We start from the raw sequence: 17,679 nt of genomic DNA, 5'->3' as shown, positions 1-17,679 counted from the left end.
CGCACCTGCACGCGAACTCCCCTGCGGTAAAGCCAGAAAGCGCCCCTCCCACCGCAGCTGGCCCCCCGGCACCGTGCCCTGCGGGGGAACGTGAGGCTTGTTTCAAGTAGCTCCGTGTGCTACAGCTGCCGCAGAGAACTGAGCGGAAGAAAGAGGGACCGCAGCCCGGCGACGTGTGCTCACTCCTCTCTTGCGCCCTCGAGCCCGAGGCTGCTTCCACCCGCTGGAGCGCTGCCTGCCCCGAAGCCTCCGCTAGGGCACAGGGGCTGGCCGCGGTGCCCCGGGCTGAGCGCACCCAGCGAGGCAAGACCCACACCCTCCACTGTGGCCCGGGGGTGCCGAGCCAGCACGTGTCCCAAGCCCCTCGCCTTTATCTTCTGACGCCAGTCACTCAGCCTGTCCTCAGACCCTGCTGCACGTCCCCCCGCGTCCCAGGGCTCCCCCATGCTCCCGCCACAGGCACTTCAATAAACTGCTGCCAAGCCGCGCTCCCTTTCTTGGCCAGCCACTTCCACGGCGCCTGACTCCAACCCCAGGCCCCGGCCAGACGGCCCCAGCACCGCACAGCCTCAGGCCAGGGACTGCCCATGCCCCGCAGTGAGCTCCTGGTGCACATCTGTGTTTTTGCTTCCAGCCCTGAACGGGCGTCTCCAGATCCCCGCAGGGAAGACGCCCGTACTTGGGGACGTCCTCTGCAGGTGCAGGGCACGGAGACACGGGCCCATCGGCCACGCACGCCTGCCTCTGCCCCACAGCTGCCACCCACACCCTGGTCTGGGGTCTGGTCCTCAGAATGCGCCGCATTCCTGCCCCAGGAACCTCCGGCCGCGGCCTTCGAGCCGCGTCCCTCCCACCATTTAGACTTTGACAAGCAGCTCACACGCGGCCCGTGGGCTTACCGTGCACGCGCACTCTCTGTCGGCGTCTACAGCGCCACACAGAAGCTCAGCGGGCGCGTGTGAAATCGCATTCGAGCTCTCAATGCAGCGACCGTCTACGGCGGACACGCGCCCAGGCCGCAGACAGTGCTGAGCCCTACGCCTGGGCTCCAGGACAGCTCGTGGAGAGGGGCCGTAAGAGGGGAACAATGGTAACACCCAACAGCTAGGACAACACGCGGAGAAGGGCCGTGTGGATGCGCCCTCCGTCCGCACACACAGCAGTGCGGAACACGGCGCCAGCACGCTGCTTGGGGCCTTCTGACGCGTCCGGGCATCAGATCAAGGGGCACAGGGGACACCGTGGCAGCGGGACGGGGCCAGACCGGCGGGAGCAGCGCCCGTACCTGCAGGATGAGCTCCTGAAGCTGGGACTGCTTCTGCTTGATCCTTTCCAGCCGCCTCTGCCTCTCCACCTTCAAAACAAAGACAGCGGCGTCATGCCACAGCCACCAGCACCCCCTGGGGATGAGCTCGCGGAACCCTTCGCCCCAATCTAACGAGAGGAAACAGGAGACCTAGAGCCGACCAGGCACGGGGACGGGACCCACAGGGTTTCTCCTGTCTCTCACTGGTGACTCTGCGCCACCTTCTCCCGTCTTCTGGACACGACGCTATAAAACTCGAATCCCACCAGCCAGGATTCAGGATTTCCCTACGCTGGGGTCTGCTGCCCACGGCTGGGCCAGACGCCTCATCGGTGCCCGCAGAGTGCAGGCAGGCTGGACGGGCGGCATACCAGCGTCCGGCGGGCAAGCGGCAGAGCCTGATCCGGGCCAGGCACACACACACCAGACCCTGAGCAGGCACCCTCGGGACACACACCGGCTCTGGGGCAAACGTAGAGGGGCGCATCACCTCTAAATTCTGGCACTCCTGAGCCGAGTTGGTGGGCAGGCCGATCCACCTGATCTCCTTCTTCTCCTTCGAGATGATGTTCATGGCCATCAGCACGTTTAAGGCATCATAGACTCGCCGTCTTATGTTCTTCTGGTCGTAAGCCTGCTGGGGACGGAGCATGAGCTTTCTACGCCGTCCGGGACGCTCCCAGCGCCTCCCCACTGAGCCCGAGGAAGAGGGAGCTGCGCCCAGGAGCCGGCCTGCCAGGAGCCAGGCCCCGCACACGACCCCATCTGGGAGGATAAGGTGTCGTGCCGCGAACAGGTCCGGAGACTTTCAGATCGTTCTCTGAACTGTGCGTCTCCAGTTGTTTCAGAGAAACCCATGGGCCGTACGGCACCAGGGTGCGTCCCCGCCGCGCGGCACATACTCACGGACTCGTTTGGTAGGATGTGGTTGTCGGCGGCACTGAACTCCGCGACCAGCTCGTCGGCCACCTCGTTGTAGGACGTGGTCCCCTTCCTCTGCACCTTCTCGCACACCTTCATGGAGAAGTGCCGCAGGCCCTTCCCGTTCTTCTCCCCCTTCCTGTGCCGCTTCCTTCGGAGACACAAAGGAACAGCAGTGCCCTCAGCACCCCTCGCGCCGGCCCCGGGGGACACACGTTCACCCACAAGGCTAGCAAGCTGGGCACGGGCCGAGACCCCACGCGCAGCCCCGGGGACCCAGCTCGTCTGTAGAGCGCACTGGGTGCAGCCATGGGGCCAAGACACCAACGTTAAGTGGCCAGGCCTCCGATCTGCGTCCGCTCCCAGCAAACATGGGGCCTCGCCCAGAAGGGCAGGAGCCGCCAGCGCGTATCTACCGCGTCCTGATACACCAACGCTGCTTCTTAAACGATGTCCGTGGACATAGGAACTATGGAAATTTTACCGCAAATTTAAGAACTTTTACGAAAAATTTGAGCGGGCCATGAGCCAAGGTGGTGTGGAGACCGTGACGGCCACGTGGCAGTGGGCACCCGACCCTGAAGACCGCAGGGAGCCTCAGAGCACGGGAAACCCAACGACTCAACTTTTTAAGGCGCCACGTCAAGGAAAGGGTGGCTCTGAGTTTCTCACAATGACTCGGGAAATCACGATTTTTGCTTTAGAACCAATACAGACATAAGTCCAAAAAGCTTTGTTTTCGTTCTCAAGGAAAGTCACAGAGCTGACCTCCGAGTACAATCGTTTTCTCACGAGGCTGCTTTACAGGGAAGACAGGGTCCAGGTGACCGTGTGGTGGGACCCTCCCACGGTGTCGCCCAAGGACCGGCAGCCAGAGCTGCCGCGGGGGAAGTCACACGTGCACACGGTCCCCTGGACGCTACTTTCCAGCGCAGACAACGGAAAAAGCGCCAGTCACCGCAGTGCTGAGAAGCCAGCTTCCGCCGCCTCCTCCACCGCAAGCCGCCCCCCTCACAGTGCCGCCACCCCCGGACCGCGGGAGCGGCTCCCCTGCAGCCAGGCTTCTCCTGTGCGAGGAGAAGTGCGCCCTGACGCCGTCTACTGCGGGCGCGACGGCCGGCCCGCGGGGCCCGGGGAGCCGGGGTCATGGTTCTAGGCGATGTGCTCACCCGGCAGACCAAGGTGAGGGGTCTGAAGGCTGGTTCTGTGAGACAAAGTGAGTGTTAGGGGTGTGAGGGCTTCCTACCACCAGAGTGTTGGGCGCGGCAGGTCTCTGAGGCGTACCAATCACCTACAGTCAAAAGACACAATTCAGAACACAATGAGACATCTCCCGCGTGCGCCGTTTCACCGCTTCCCATCCTCCACGGCACTGCCGAGCTCCGCCAGCCACGGCCACCGCGAGATCACGGCCGCGCGAGCACACGGCCCACACCGAGCGCCAGACGCCGGCGAGCGGCACTTCTGCGCGGCACGAGCCGTTTCCCTCACCGGCTCCCGGGGTCTCCCCGGGTCCAACAGAAGCACCAGGAACCGTCCCACCCCGGCGAGCCCGCCGGACGGCGACCCCTGGGGAGGCTGTGGTTGGAGGAGGGGCCCGCAAAGCCAGCCGCGGGGCACGTTCCCACTGTTCCCCTCGCCCGAGTTTACTCTCCCTTCCATTCAGTGTGCGGACAGGGATGACATCCTCTCCCCCGGGCGTGCTAAACGCCAAAATACAAAAAGGAAAACGTCCCCGAACTCGCGGTGCCCATCAGTCCACCTGCATGTGGGGGCCTCGTCCCAATGCGGCTGCGCGGGGACCCAGCACCTTGGACAGGGCAGCACGGGGGCGATGAGCACCGCAGCAACAGACCCACACGCCAGGGCAGGCAGCTCTGGGGACGGCAGCGAGACCCACACCGTACCATCTCGTCACCCAAGGAAGGGAGAGCCTCGTTTGTTTTCAACAAGGACTCAGAATTTGGTGCCATTAAATGCAGCCCGCGAGGGACACAGAGACGCTGCCGTGTACCGTCAAGTCAAACCTCAGCGTCCTCAGATCCCATACATGACTCCGCCCCACCAAAAAGCTGATCCAGGAATCGGCTCAGAAACGTGACTTCCCAGGTTCCGCACAGCCATGTGCCCCAGTGAGCCACCATTGGGCACCAGGTGCTGGGACAGCCCTTCCCGGGGACGGGACACAGCTTCAGGGACTGGCCGTGCCCAGGGCCCCTCCTCAGCAGCATGAGTGAGCTGCCTCCTATGGCCAGGGGACAGCGGACCAGCACTTGGTCCTAGGTCAGGCCACCGGTCAGGGCCAATGACCACAAACCACAGAAAGAAAACTCTCAATTTCATTCTTTCAGTTCACATTTCCAACGATCAAAGTTTCATCACAGAGTTTTCCAAACTGCGTCACCCTCATTCACTGAAAAGCCACGAAGTCAATAGTAAGCTTTCCGGAAAAAGACGACAGAAAGCGAACAGGTCCCCAGGGAGAAGACACACTGCCCGAACCTTCCATTTCCGCTCAACGGGGACGTGCGTTCCGGGGCCTGGGCTCACCGTGGAAAAGGCACATTAGGGTCAGGGACACGTGGAAACCGGTCAGTCTGGCATTTACTAAACACGTTTCACAGGGACTGGGTTCGTGCCGTTCCCGGGGGAGTGGCTTTAGGACACCAGCACCCACGCAGGCAGGCAGGAGGGTCTCCAGAAGGCTGCCTGACATGCGGCCTACCCCCACAGCCCACACCCGCGCTCTCGTTCTCTCCCTAAGCTGCCCCTGTCTGCGCAACTGGTCCACAGGAAAAGCAAGGTCAGGGGGCCAGGCACACAGCAGCGCTCCGTAAGTGCTCCTTGGATGACAGGGAACTGTTCTCTCTCCTCTCCTCCCCCATCCTAACCGCGCTCCTGGGCACCGTGCTCGTGGGCACCGACTCCCTGGACCGGGGCTAAAGCCCCTCACGAGCGCAAGCCAAGCTCACACGCCCCCCGAGGTCACGACGCGCCAGTCCTTCTGTCCTCAGCCCTCTGGCGGGCGAGGTCGACAGACACGGCGACGTGTGAGCCGCAGCTCTCGGCGTGGGGCCTGCGCGGGAGGCGCCGCCGACACCAGCTGCCCCCAAACAAGCGGACTCAGCCCAGGGACGTGACTTTCGGGCTGACCGAGTTAAAGGCGCCAAGAGACACACCTGCGTGTTGACGCTCCTCCCTGCACTTACAGCCATCCGGCAGAGCGGTCCTACGACTGCGGAGGCACCCCCGAGCTAACGCTGCTACGACACACAGCAGCTAAAATAACACATTGCCGAATAAAACAAAGAACGAAATATTTAACTTTATCAAAAAGATGTTTACTAAAAAGCTGGATGAGCCAAATATGGTGTGACTCTAACACAACGTTGCTCTGAAAACCATCCCAGCAACTCTGCTGGGAAAAACAGTCACACCCCGTGACGGGGACGTCACGGCGGGCAGTCACGGTTGCCCCGGGTGCTCACCCAGAAGGGGGAGCTCAGGTCAGAGCACAGCCTGGGCAGCCAACATCCCCCTCGCAGCGCCACTCGAGGCCCAGCAGGAGGGGCGGCTTCAATCTGACCAGCGCTCCGCCAGGAAGAGCCAAGGAGCCCCACAGGTGGTCAGGGAGTGGGGCACCCAGCGCGGTCCAGGAGCACAGACACACCTCGGCCCCCTCCTAGAGGGTGGGCCGCAGCAGGGGTATCCTGGCCCCAGCCCCGACGGCCTACAGAGCCCTACGCCCACCACGTGCCCTGGAAGGACCCCAGCCTTGTTCCCAGGCAGTAACGCCCACGCTGAGGAGGGTCAAGACGCGGGCACCCCCACACCACTCTACGCTCTGGGGCAGACTTGGGGTCAGCGGGACACGCGTAGCAGGAGGGGACGGTGCCTGGCCTGTGTCTGCAGCAGGCCTGAGCCAGGGGAGTGCACACGCGTCCCAGCGGTGCAAACATCAAGAGGGCCCTGCGGAGGGCAGACCGCGCACCCCAACCTCCGCACCAGAGCTGTGGGTCACCGTCCAGAACCGGCGAGCCCGCCTGCCCGGGCCCCTTACCACTTGCTGTGCAATGTTGACATTGGACTGTCCGAACGTTTTTGGCAACAGCTGCTTCCCCAGCGCGCTCACTGTGGAGGGGTGGACAGCTACCAAGGACACCACGCCTGCAACGCAAGGAGACAACAGGTTAGGTCCCTTCCAGAGTAAGGCTAATGGGGAGCTGTAGGACGATGGCGGCTCTAACTGGACATGCGTCACCGCCGTCGTAGGGCCGTGGGTCAGCTGCAAACACGCCTACAGGCGTCCGCGCCACAGCCACCGGCTCATCCACTGCCAGCCCCTCTGGGTGCTCCGTGTCCAGGGGGCGGGGGTGCGGGGGCCCAGGCATGTCACCAACCTGCCCCGCACCCCTGGGGGCTGCCTGCCTACGGAATGTTCTGGTGGCAGCACAGAGTCTGGGGAGAGCAGCTCTGGAAATACCACAGTACTGTGGCAATCAGAGTCTCCTAAAAGCTCCAGCATTTCTGTATTGCGCAACAAGCTCAGAAATCCAACACTCCCCGGGGCTCAGTCTGCTGAGCTCCTGGTTTCCGCTCAGGCCTCCGTGTGGTGGGACTGAGCCCCAGTGAGGAGTCGGCTTGAGATTCTCTCTCCCCCTCTGCCCCTCCCCAAACCCACCCCTGTGCACACCCGTGCTCTCTCCAGAATGAAGAAATCTAAAGCAATCTAACGCTCTTTTCCATTGAGAAGTAGAACCGCTCTCCGTTTCTCGGAAGAGAAATGCCAGGGAGGAGACTGCCCCCTCTCTGAACTCACTGGTGACCTTATCCCAAAGCAAAGAGGAAGGACACCTGAGGAACAGAAATACTCATTCCTGCAAGTGTCTGCTAAGAGTTCTACACGCCTGCTCCGTCCTTGGTGCTGGGCATACAACACTGAACAAAAACGGTAGAATAGTTTATTTTAATGTTAAGTCATAAAATCAAATGAAGTAGAAGTGATAACAATTCAAAATATAGAAACAAAGGCCTTGCCTTGATGGCCTCAAAAGGCAGAGAGGAAAAAGGGAGTGTGTACAGGCCATGGTGCCCGGAGCCCGGGGAGGGCAAGCAGCGTGCACCCCGCTCGTGCCTTCCCAAGAAGGGCCTGTGCGCCCCGGGGAGAAGCAGACCTGCTCCCAGGCTCACGTCACTGCCACACGGGACGTGGGGAAAGCCTGCCTGAGTCACCATGCCTCGCGCTCCCTGCTCCTGGACCGGACCTGCCTCCTGTGGCCGCGCACGGGACCCTGCAGGGGGCGGGGGGGCGTCGAGCTCGGCAGACACCAATGGCCTTTCCTCCGCTTCACAGGCTCTGCCTCGAGATGGCCTCCAAATGCGCAAACACCGCCCTCATCCGCCGGCCCTTCAGCGTCCTTCACCGTCCACACGCGAACACACCGCAGGCTCCGGGCCACACCGAGTCTCACCGCTGCGCAGACACGGCGACTTCTCCACAGCACGCGCCCACCAAGCCAGCTGGCCAGCAAGTATGAGCATTTCTACCAACCGACACCAAAAGATATTTATTTTCTGTAAATATTTGCTTTGAGGGTTTTTATTTTCCTCGAAACACAGAGATCTGTATCTGGAGCAAAAGCAAATTTTTGACAACTGCTTTAGACATGTAAAAGATGTTTCAGAGGACAAAAAATAAAGTCACTCTATTTTGCACAGAGACTTAAAACGTACCACTTTTCAGATTCATTGACAGATTAGTAATTAGGTTTCTAGGAATACTGAACTGATTTCACTAAAAAACATTCAATTATTTTTTTAAATTTGCAAACAATGCCCTGTCAACACCAGCAACAGGCGGTTCTTATGACACTGTGTCTTAAAGCTCATTTTCTTAAAAGACTTTATCTATGTATCTGACAGACAGAGATCACAAGTAGGCAGAGAGGCAGGCAGAGAGAGAGGAGGAAGCAGGCTCCCCGCTGAGCAGAGAGCCCGATGCGGGGCTCGATCCCAGAACCCTGAGATCATGACCTGAGCTGAAGGCAGAGGCTTAACCCACTGAGCCCCCCAGGCACCCCTAAAGCTCATTTTGCACATCAAGTAAATGACGCCAGAGCGCAGGGGCTGCTGGGACGGGACCCTCGTCTCTGCGGCTAACCTGCAGGTCCACCACAAGGCCGCCCCACACAAACCTCCGGGAACCCCAGCAACGTCCTCCTGTAAGACAACACGCTTAGAGCCCGCAGCTGGGGGGACGAGGAGGAGAGCAGTTTGGGCAGCAGCAGGGCTGGGAGGTAGAGGCGCACGGGGGCGCGGCCCCTTTCCTGGACGCCCCTCCAAAGAGGGCTTCTTCCTTGTTCACTGCATGGGAAACTCTTCAATCCGAGGACCCGTTGGCAGACAGACCCGCTCCGGGACGAGCTCTGCTCCAGGACGAGCTCCGACGACTGCCACGGTTTTCGCCTTGAGGAGCGGAGCTCACTGGCCGTCCCCAGACCCACCCCACCCCCGCCCGCGGCCACCAGGGCTTGCAGGTCGCGCTCCGGTCGGTTGCGCTCCCACCTGTAGCGTAGCTCTCTGCAGCTCTCCACACACACCCATGAATCCCAGAGGGACGAGCACCGCTGGAGCCGGCTTTGCAGTCTAGACCGTGACAGGCTGCAGCTGTGCTCGCGCTGTGCTGGGACCCGTGCACAGGAAGGCCTGGTGGCCCCTTTACCGAGCCGCTCCTCCCGGACAGCCGGCTGCTGTGTGAACACAGAGGCTGCTGCTCAGACGCTCCGCACAGTCTGGCAAGCCTCCTCCTGCTGAGGCCCTCGGAGTCCACACGTCCAGTCCGTCCCCAAGTCCAGGGGGCCACCTGCATTATGGGCTCCAGCCCGGCACATCCCGAGGGCCATGCGGCAGACGCATGCACACGTGTGGGCACACACCCGCAGGCACACACACGCCCTGGCAGACACACTCACGCACACACCCCAGCAGACACACCCGCAGGCACACACACGCACACACCCCAGCAGACACACATCACACAGACACGGCCCACACATATACAGGCACACACGCACACACACACTTCCTGGCAGACACACGCGCACGCACACACCCCAGGAGATACACATGCACACAGACACACACACACAGTCACACCCTGGCACTTACACAGGCACACAGGCGTACACACACACTTCCCGGCAGACACACCCACATAGGCACACGCCCCAGCAGCCAGTGTCCCTCTCCCACGTTCCTGCCACCTGCTAACTCAGGAAGGCACACCCCTTTTGGTCAATCTCAAGGATGGGATTTCACATCTGGTTTAATCTGGCCACAGATGTTGAATACCTTCTTCTGACAAAGACTGCCACACACAGCCCACGTCCAGGACTCAGGAGAGACAGGCGAGACTGTCACAGCCTAGAGAGCTACTCACTATAGGAACGGGATCATTTGGGGGCACCTGGGTGTCTCAGTGGGTGAAGCCTCTGCCATTGGCTCAGGTCATGATCTCAGGGTCCTGGGATCGAGCCCTGCATCGGGTTCTCGGCTCAGCAGGGAGCCTGCTTCCTCCTCTCTCTCTGCCTGCCTCTCTGCCTACTTGTGATCTCTGTTTGTCAAATAAATAAAATTAAAAAAAGAAAAAAAAAGGAATGGGATCATTTGAACCGTAAAATGTACTTAAAGCCTCTTGTTAAGGGAACTATAACACAGTATTTTCCAGTACATCATGAAACGGAGGATTCCTCTCCTGGCAACAAAATGCATTAGGGACATTTGTGGTCTGAATTGCTGTAACCACTAACAGAAAAGGGACCCTAAGAACATTATATAAGCATACTCTAATTAGTAATCACAACCCATTAGTATCTATAAGTTTTACGATATTTTAAATTACAAAATCAAAAGGTTTAATGTTTTCTTGACAACAATTTCAACCACTTTTAAGTTCTGAGAACCTAAAATCTTTTTTTAAATTATTTTTATTAACATATAAAGTATTATTTGCCCCGGGGTATAGGTCTGTGAATCATCAGGCTTACACATTTCACGGAACAGCACATACCCTCCCCAATGTCCATTACCCAACCACCCTATCCCTACCCCCCAACCCCCAGCAACACTCTGTTTGATTTATGAGATTGTTTTATAAGAGTCTCTTATTGTTTGTCTCCCTCCCGATCCCATCTTGCTTCGTTTTTTCCTTCCCTACCCCCTGAGACTCCCCACGCTGCCTCTCCAATTCCTCATATAAGAGAAATCATCTAATTGTCTTTCTCTGACTGACTTATTTCGCTCCGCATAATACCCTCTAGTTCCATCCACGTCATTGCAAATGGCAAGATTTCGTATCTTTTGATGGCTGCATAGTATTCCATTGTGTATATATACCACATCTTCTTGATCCATTCATCTGTTGATGGACATCTAGGTTCTTTCCATAGTTTGGTTATTGTGGACACTGCTGCTATGAACATTGGGCTGCACGTGCCCCTTCGGATCACTACGTTTGTGTCTTTAGGGTAAATACCCAGTAGTGTGATTGCATGTTGTAGGGTAGATCTATTTTCAACTTTTTGAGGAACCTCTATACTGTTTTCCAGAGTGGCTGCACCAGCTCGCATTCCCACCAACAGTGTAGGAGGTTCCCCTTTCTCCGCATCCTCGCCAGCATCTGTTGTTTCCTGACTTGTTAATTTTAGTCATTCTGACTGGTGTGAGGTGGGATCTCAGTGTGGTTTTGATTTGTATTTCCCTGATGCCGAGTGACGTGGAGCACTTTTTCATGTGTCTGTTGGCCATCTGGATGTCTTCTCTGCAGAAATGTCTGTTCATGTCCTCTGCCCATTTCTTGTTTGGATTGTTTGTTCTTTGGGTGTTGAGTTTGATAAGTTCTTTATAGATGTTGGACATTAGCCCTTTATCTGATGTGTCGTCTACAAATATCTTCTCCCATTCTGTCAGTTGTCTTTTGGTTTTGTTAACTGTTTCCTTTGCTGTGCAGAAGATTTTGCACACCATCTTGATGAAATCCCAATAGTTCATTTCTGTCCTTGTTTCCCTTGCCTTTGGCGATGTTTCTAGGAAGAAGTTGCAGCAGCTGAGGTCAAAGAGGTTGCCGACTGGTTTCTCCTCAAGGATGATTCCTATCTCGCGTTGAGGTCTTTCATCCATTTTGAGTCTCTTTTTGTGTGTAATGTAAGGAAATGGTCCAGTTTCATTCTTCTGTACGTGGCTGTTCAATTTTCCCAGCACCATTTATTGAAGAAACTGTCTTTTTTCCACTGGACATTCTTTCCTGCTTTGTCGAAGATTAGTTGACCATAGAGTTGAAGGTCCATTTCTGGGCTCTCTATTCTGTTCCATTGATCTGTGTGTCTGTTTTTGTGCCAGTACCATGCTGTCTTGATGATGACAGCTTTGTAATAGAGCTTGAAGTCCGGAATTGTGATGCCACCAACTTTGGCTTTCTTTTTCAACATTCCTCTGGCTATTCGAGATCTTTTTTGGTTCCATATAAATTTTAGGATTATTCCATTTCTTTGAAAAAAGTTGATGGTATTTTGATAGGGATTGCATGAAATGTAAAGATTGCTTTAGACAGCATCTGTGTTCATCAAGCATATTGGTCTGTAATTCTCCTTTTTGGTGGGGTCTTTGTCTGGTTTTGGGATCAAGGTAATGCTGGCCTCATCAAATGAGTTTGGAAGTTTTCCTTCCATTTCCATTTTTTGGAACAGTTTCAGGAGAATAGTTGTTAATTCTTCTTTAAATGTTTGGTAGAATTCCCCTGGGAAGCCGTCTGACCCTGGGCTCTTCTTTGCTGGGAGATTTTTGATGACTGCTTCAATCTCCTTACTGGTTATGGGTCTGTTCACGTTTTCTATTTCTTCCTGGTTCAGTTGTGGTAGTTTATATGTCTCTAGGAATGCATCCATTTCTTCCAGATTGTCAAATTTGCTGGCGTATAGTTGCTCATAATATGTTCTTATAAATGTTTGTATTTCTTTGGTGTTGGTTGTGATCTCTTCTCTTTCATTCATGATTTTATTAATTTGGGTCCTTTCTCTTTTCGTTTTGGCAAGTCTGGCCAGGGATTTATCAATCTTATTAATTCTTTCAGAGAACCAGCTCCTAGTTTCATTGATCTGTTCTACTGTTCTTTTGGTTTCTATTTCATTGATTTCTGCTCTGATCTTTATTATTTCTCTTCTCCTGCCAGGTTTAGCCTTCTTGCTGTCCTTTCTCTAGCTCCCTTAGGTGTAGGGTTAGGTTGTGTATTTGAGACCTTTCTTGTTTGTTGAAAAGTCTTGTATTGCTATATACTTTCCTGTCAGGGCTGCCTTTGCTGTGTCCCACAGATTTTGAACAGTTGTGTTTTCATTTTCATTTGTTTCCATGAATTTTTTCAATTCTTTTTTAATTTCCTGGTTGACCCATTCATTCTTTAGAAGGACGCTGTTTAGCCTCCATGTATTTGGGTTCTTTCTAACTTTCCTCTTGTGATTGAGTTCTAGCTTCAGAGCATTGTGGTCTGAAAATATGCAAGGAATGATCCCAATCTTTTGGTACCAGTTGAGACCTGATTTGTGACCCAGGATGTGATCTATTCTGGAGAATGTTCCCTGTGCACTAGAGAAGAATGTGTATTCTGTTCCCTTGGGATGGAATGTTCTGAATAGATCTGTGATGTCCATCTGGTCCAGTGTGTCATTTAAAGCCTTCAATCTTTGTTGGTCTTTTGCTTGGATGATCTGTCCATTTCAGTGAGGGGGGTGTTAAAGTCCCCTACTATTATTGTCAATGTGTTTCTTTGATTTTGTTATTAATTGGTTTATATAATTGGCTGCTCCCATGTTACGGACATAGATATTTGAAATTGTTAGATCTTCTTGTTGGACAGACCCTTTAAGTATGATAAAGTGTCCTTCCTCATCTCTTATTATAGCCTTTGGCTTAAACGTAAATTATCTGACATAAGGATTGCCACCCCAGCTTTCTTTTGATGTCCGTTAGCATGGCAAATTGTTTCCCACCCCCTCACTTTAAATCTGGAGGTGTCTTTGGGTCTAAAATGAGTTTCTTGCAGACAGCATATCGATGGGTCTTGTTTTTTTACCCATTCTGACACCCTGTGTCTTTAGATTGGGGCATTTAGCCCATTTACATTCACGGTAACTATTGAGAGGTATGAACTTAGTGCCATTGCATTGCCTGTCAGACGATTGTTACTGCATATTGTCTCTGTTCCCTTCTGGTGTGTTAATTTTAGGCTCTCTCTTTGCTTAGAGGACCCCTTTCAATACTTCCTATAGGGCTGATTTGGTGTTTGCAAATTCTTTTAATTTTTGTTTATCCTGGAAGCTTTTTATCTCTCCTTCTATTTCCACTGACAGTCTAGCTGGGTATAGTATTTTGGGCTGTATGTTTTTCTTGTTCCGTGCTCTGAATATATCATGCCAGTTCCTTCTGGCCTGCCAGGTGAGAACCTAACATCTTAAGAGTTACGATTCTGACCACCACGCTACAGACACTCACAGAGCCGGAAGGGTCCCCCGATCATGCCCAGGGTGTGCATGACTTGGCCCAGACGACAGCAGGAGCTGCCCTGTCCCACAGGCCCTGGAGCGGCAGCAAGGGCCTTCCTCCCTGCTCTCCCGCTCCCGGCACTTGCGTCTCACGTGCCCGCTGCTCACCAACTGAGCACCCTGGAAGGGCCCCGCCCATCCAAGCTAAGGTGCACCGCATCTCAGGATGCCCGCTGGGACGGAGGTGGGTAGACGCCGCCCTCACCATTCGCCTGCACGGCACACACTCTGCTGGGCACCATGGCCAGTCACCACTGCGCACCCAGCAGCAGGGCTCAGAGGCTGGGACGGCACTCCATGCTCCAGTCGTCCTCTGGGTTCAAGCAGTAGGAGGAGAGAACAAGCTGAAGCCTCTGCTCCACGCTCCCTGGGAGGGCATCCTCTGGGGTTCAGCGAGGGCTTCCGTTTCTTCCTGCGGTGGGCCCCTCTCCCTACCACCGCAGGAACGCCAGCCTGGATTGACCCACTGTGTGCACAGGAGCATGCACGTCTAGGGGACTGTAGTCACCATGACTCAAGAATTACACAGCAATGCCAGGTTCCTGGCCACATGGCATCCCCAAAACGTCATCTCTCCCTGTCTCCGAGCCCTTCTAAGTCAGGCAACCCTGACGCAGAAGAAAAGACGCCCTCTCCCTAGGCCGACGTGGCCACAGACGCAGGGGGCAGCGCTCTACAGAGGTAGGCCTGCCCCTCTGCCGGAGCACACGCGGGCACGGAGCTCCTCAGGGAGAAGACAGGTCTCTGTCAGCAGTCAACAGGTGTCACAGCTCGCCACCAAAAAGTTGCCAGGTGACAAAAGGCGGCACTAGAAACTCTAGGAACGGCCCAGCAACAGCCACGTGTTAAGTTACACGACGGCAGGGACCGGATGAGCACCCACGTGTGACACGCCCCAACACTGCATGTCAGGAAAGTGTTTACGGGATGGGGAGCGCACACTTTGCCTGTACACTGAGGAACACGCGTGGCTTCCTCAGGGAGCATGTGTCGTCTGAGTCATGAAGAGAATCTTTTTGGGAGGGCGCAAGCGAGAAGTGGCGACAGAGACCCACACACGAGTTGCAGCCCCAGGCCAGCCGCGCGCAGGGGACGGGCAGGCAGCAGGCACATCGCAAGGGGAGGCTGCGTGTGTGGCTGCAGAGGGCAGCTAGAGCCCCGAGGTGCAGCCGATGGCTGGAAGAGGAGAACCCAGGAGGAAGGCCGGAGAGGGACTGGGCCAGCGAAGCACCTGGACAGACCCCCACTAGCGGGGCAGGCTCAGGAGCAAAGGGGCTCGGACCCACCAGGGCCACCAGAACCTGAAACTCGGCAAGGGGAGGCGCTGCTGAGGGTGTGCACGGCCGAGCGCCCCCATGTGTGGTACAGATGCAAATGGTGTGCCCACCCCCACGTGCCACGTGGTCCCTGCTCGTGAGCATCAGACCTACACCTGGGAACAAATGCACCTGCAAAGGTTCACACAGCATTACAGCCATCAGCAAAGCCCCAGAAGACACCCAGTGCGTCCCAAGTAAGCCTGCTCCCATAAAAACTTCCCGTCTCTGACTGGGGGCTCTGGTCGGCAGGGCTGGGGGGGTACAGAGAGCTGGGGCACTGACTGGATACACCTCCTTGCGAGGTGCCCGCCCCTGCTATCCGATCCCAGGCCCGCTGGAGGCGCTCTGGACCAGGAAGCTGAGCTCAGGCAAAGGAGACCACCCTCCAGAACCGCCTAAGCAGTCCAAGGCTTGCAGAGCAGAACCAGGTTTCCTCAGGGAGGAAAGAGCGCTGCTGTGTACAGGCCGCCGGCCAGCCCTGCACATTGCAGGTCTGCCAGCCCCCTTGTCCTGAGGTCCGGTTCCACGGAACGAGCCGCTCTCACACTCACCACAGCCTCCCATGGGCTCTGCCTCTGGAGACGCGGGGATCTGGAAATGGACCAGACCCGCAGCAAGAAGAGGCAGGCAGAGCAGAGGCATGGGTGGCTCCGAAGGCCAGGAGGGCAAGCAGAGCCGCAGCCAGGACCCGATGAATAGGGCAAAAGCAACAAGACCCAGCTGGGAGTGCACGGGACCCCCATGGGATGGGGCATCACGGCCAGAGCTCAGGCAGGAGCAGGCAAGCAGGAGACCTCAGCTCAGGAGCAGCTCACACCACCAGCTGAGGGCAGCAGGGTCCCTGTGAGTGCCTGGGCCCAGCACAACTCGGGTGCCGCCCATTTCCAAATGCTCGGTGGGAAGACCTAGGAGCAGTGGCGAGCTGGCCCATAGGTGCAGCACATAGGGTACAGGATGCAGGGATGCAGGGTGTAGGGGCACAGGGGCCAGAGTGCAGGAGTGCAGGGGCACAAGGGTGCAGGACACAGGGGTACAGGGATGCAGGGTGCAGGAATGCAGGGGCATGGGGTGCAGGGTGCAGGAGTACAGGGGTGCAGGGGTGAGGGGTGCAGGGGTGCAGGGCGCAGGGGCACAGGGGTGCAGGGTGCAGGGGTGCAGGGTACAGGGATGCAGGGTGCAGGGGTGTAGGGCGCAGGGGTGCAGGGGTGCAGGGCGCAGAGGCACAGGGACGGGGGGACACAGGGGCACAAGGTCCAGGCAAAAAGTGAGACCGGGCCCCGCCCCTCAACACCCAGCCTGCACTGGGCCCGGGTCACAGCCCCCCTTGTGACCGCCCCCCACCCGCTGCTGAACCCCCCAAAGTGAGAGCCAGCCACTGCCCCTCGCGGTCACTCCAGAGGGACGGCTCTCAGCACACGCTGCTGGCCACACCCCTGGGCTCCTAGACAAGTTTGTGCCGGAGGGTGTTGGCATCACTCAGCACAACCCTGGCGAGCCTTTGCCGAACCCCGTCGGGAACTGGCGGCGGCGACTGTGAATCAGACGACGCCGTGCGACCCGCACAGGTTCCTCAACCTCATGAAACACCAGGGAGCAGACCAAAGCGAGCAGCTCAAGTCGGCACCACGCGGCCTAAAGTTGCCCTTCGAACTCCGGAGCCAGAAGCAAAGGGGCTGCAGGTGGGAATGCTCCTGACCGGCAGGTGGGATGGGACGCGGCTGGTCCGACAGCCTGGTCCAGCTCCGGCCGCCGCAGCACAGCGCCGGACGTCCCATCTGACAGACAAACGGCCAGGCTAGAACAACTCCTTGGGACGTGCACAGGTCCTTGGGTGGCTCACAGGCGGGGCCGGACCTGGGGCACGGCCATGCGGTCACGGGCTCACCCTCCGAGGGGCAGGGGCAGCACCCCGGAAGAAGGCAAGGAGCACAGGCACCTGGGAGCCCGCACTGGTTCCAGCAGAGGTGCAGAGGCAGAGGCCTGGAGAGCCTCGAGGGGCAACTCTCCTCGTCCAGCCACTAGCGGAGCACGGAGCCCACCGGGAGCGCCCCGGGCAAGGGAAGGCGGCCGCACCCAAGGACACGAAACACCTAAACCACACAGGCGGCTAGCACCAGAGGGTTCCAGTGAACTCAGGAAGCTGCTCTTGGACCCCCCAACCCAAACCCCCACCCCACCCTCAGACTCCGCAGGTGAGAAGGAAATGGAGACGAGCAGCAGGTGAGACTCCGGGTCCCCGAACGGTAAAGACGCTGAAGACAAACAGCAGAACCAAAGATGCCCGTCGTTCCCAAGGCAGCGATTACTTCTGCTTCATCAGTTTAACAAAACGCGTCACGCCCACAAGTCCTGAAACCCTAAGGGTCCCTGGTTACACTCCAGCGTCTCACCCAAGCCTCTGTGAACGGTGAAAGGCACCGAGGTAAACCGTCCACACCCCTCAGCAGACTCTCCGTCCTTGTGCAGGAAGCAAAAGGGCACGGGATCCACAGAAGCGCAGGACGCGCTGCCCACGGCCTTCCCAAAACACAGACACCGGGAG

At 56.9% G+C, this 17,679-nt stretch overlaps 1 protein-coding gene across 2 annotated transcripts in view; it reads right to left on the bottom strand.

Annotated features, from left to right (window-relative positions):
* TFDP1 (transcription factor Dp-1) overlaps positions 1-17,679 on the bottom strand; it is a 42,285-nt gene that overhangs the window by 5,215 nt on the left and 19,391 nt on the right. The window contains exons 4-8 of one of the 2 annotated variants that reach the window (XM_046028343.1): positions 6,288-6,394; positions 3,397-3,518; positions 2,213-2,378; positions 1,797-1,943; positions 1,286-1,354 (exon numbers count right to left, since the gene is read on the bottom strand). In XM_046028343.1, coding sequence (XP_045884299.1) covers positions 1,286-1,354; positions 1,797-1,943; positions 2,213-2,378; positions 3,397-3,518; positions 6,288-6,394 — 611 coding nt within the window. The remainder of the gene's footprint in view (positions 1-1,285; positions 1,355-1,796; positions 1,944-2,212; positions 2,379-3,396; positions 3,519-6,287; positions 6,395-17,679) is intronic. The other variant, XM_046028344.1, reaches the window with a different exon arrangement.

Source organism: Meles meles, chromosome 14 (assembly GCF_922984935.1).
Source record: "Meles meles chromosome 14, mMelMel3.1 paternal haplotype, whole genome shotgun sequence".
Taxonomy (NCBI): Eukaryota; Metazoa; Chordata; class Mammalia; order Carnivora; family Mustelidae; genus Meles; species Meles meles.
This window is presented reverse-complemented; position numbering and strand designations above follow the sequence as displayed.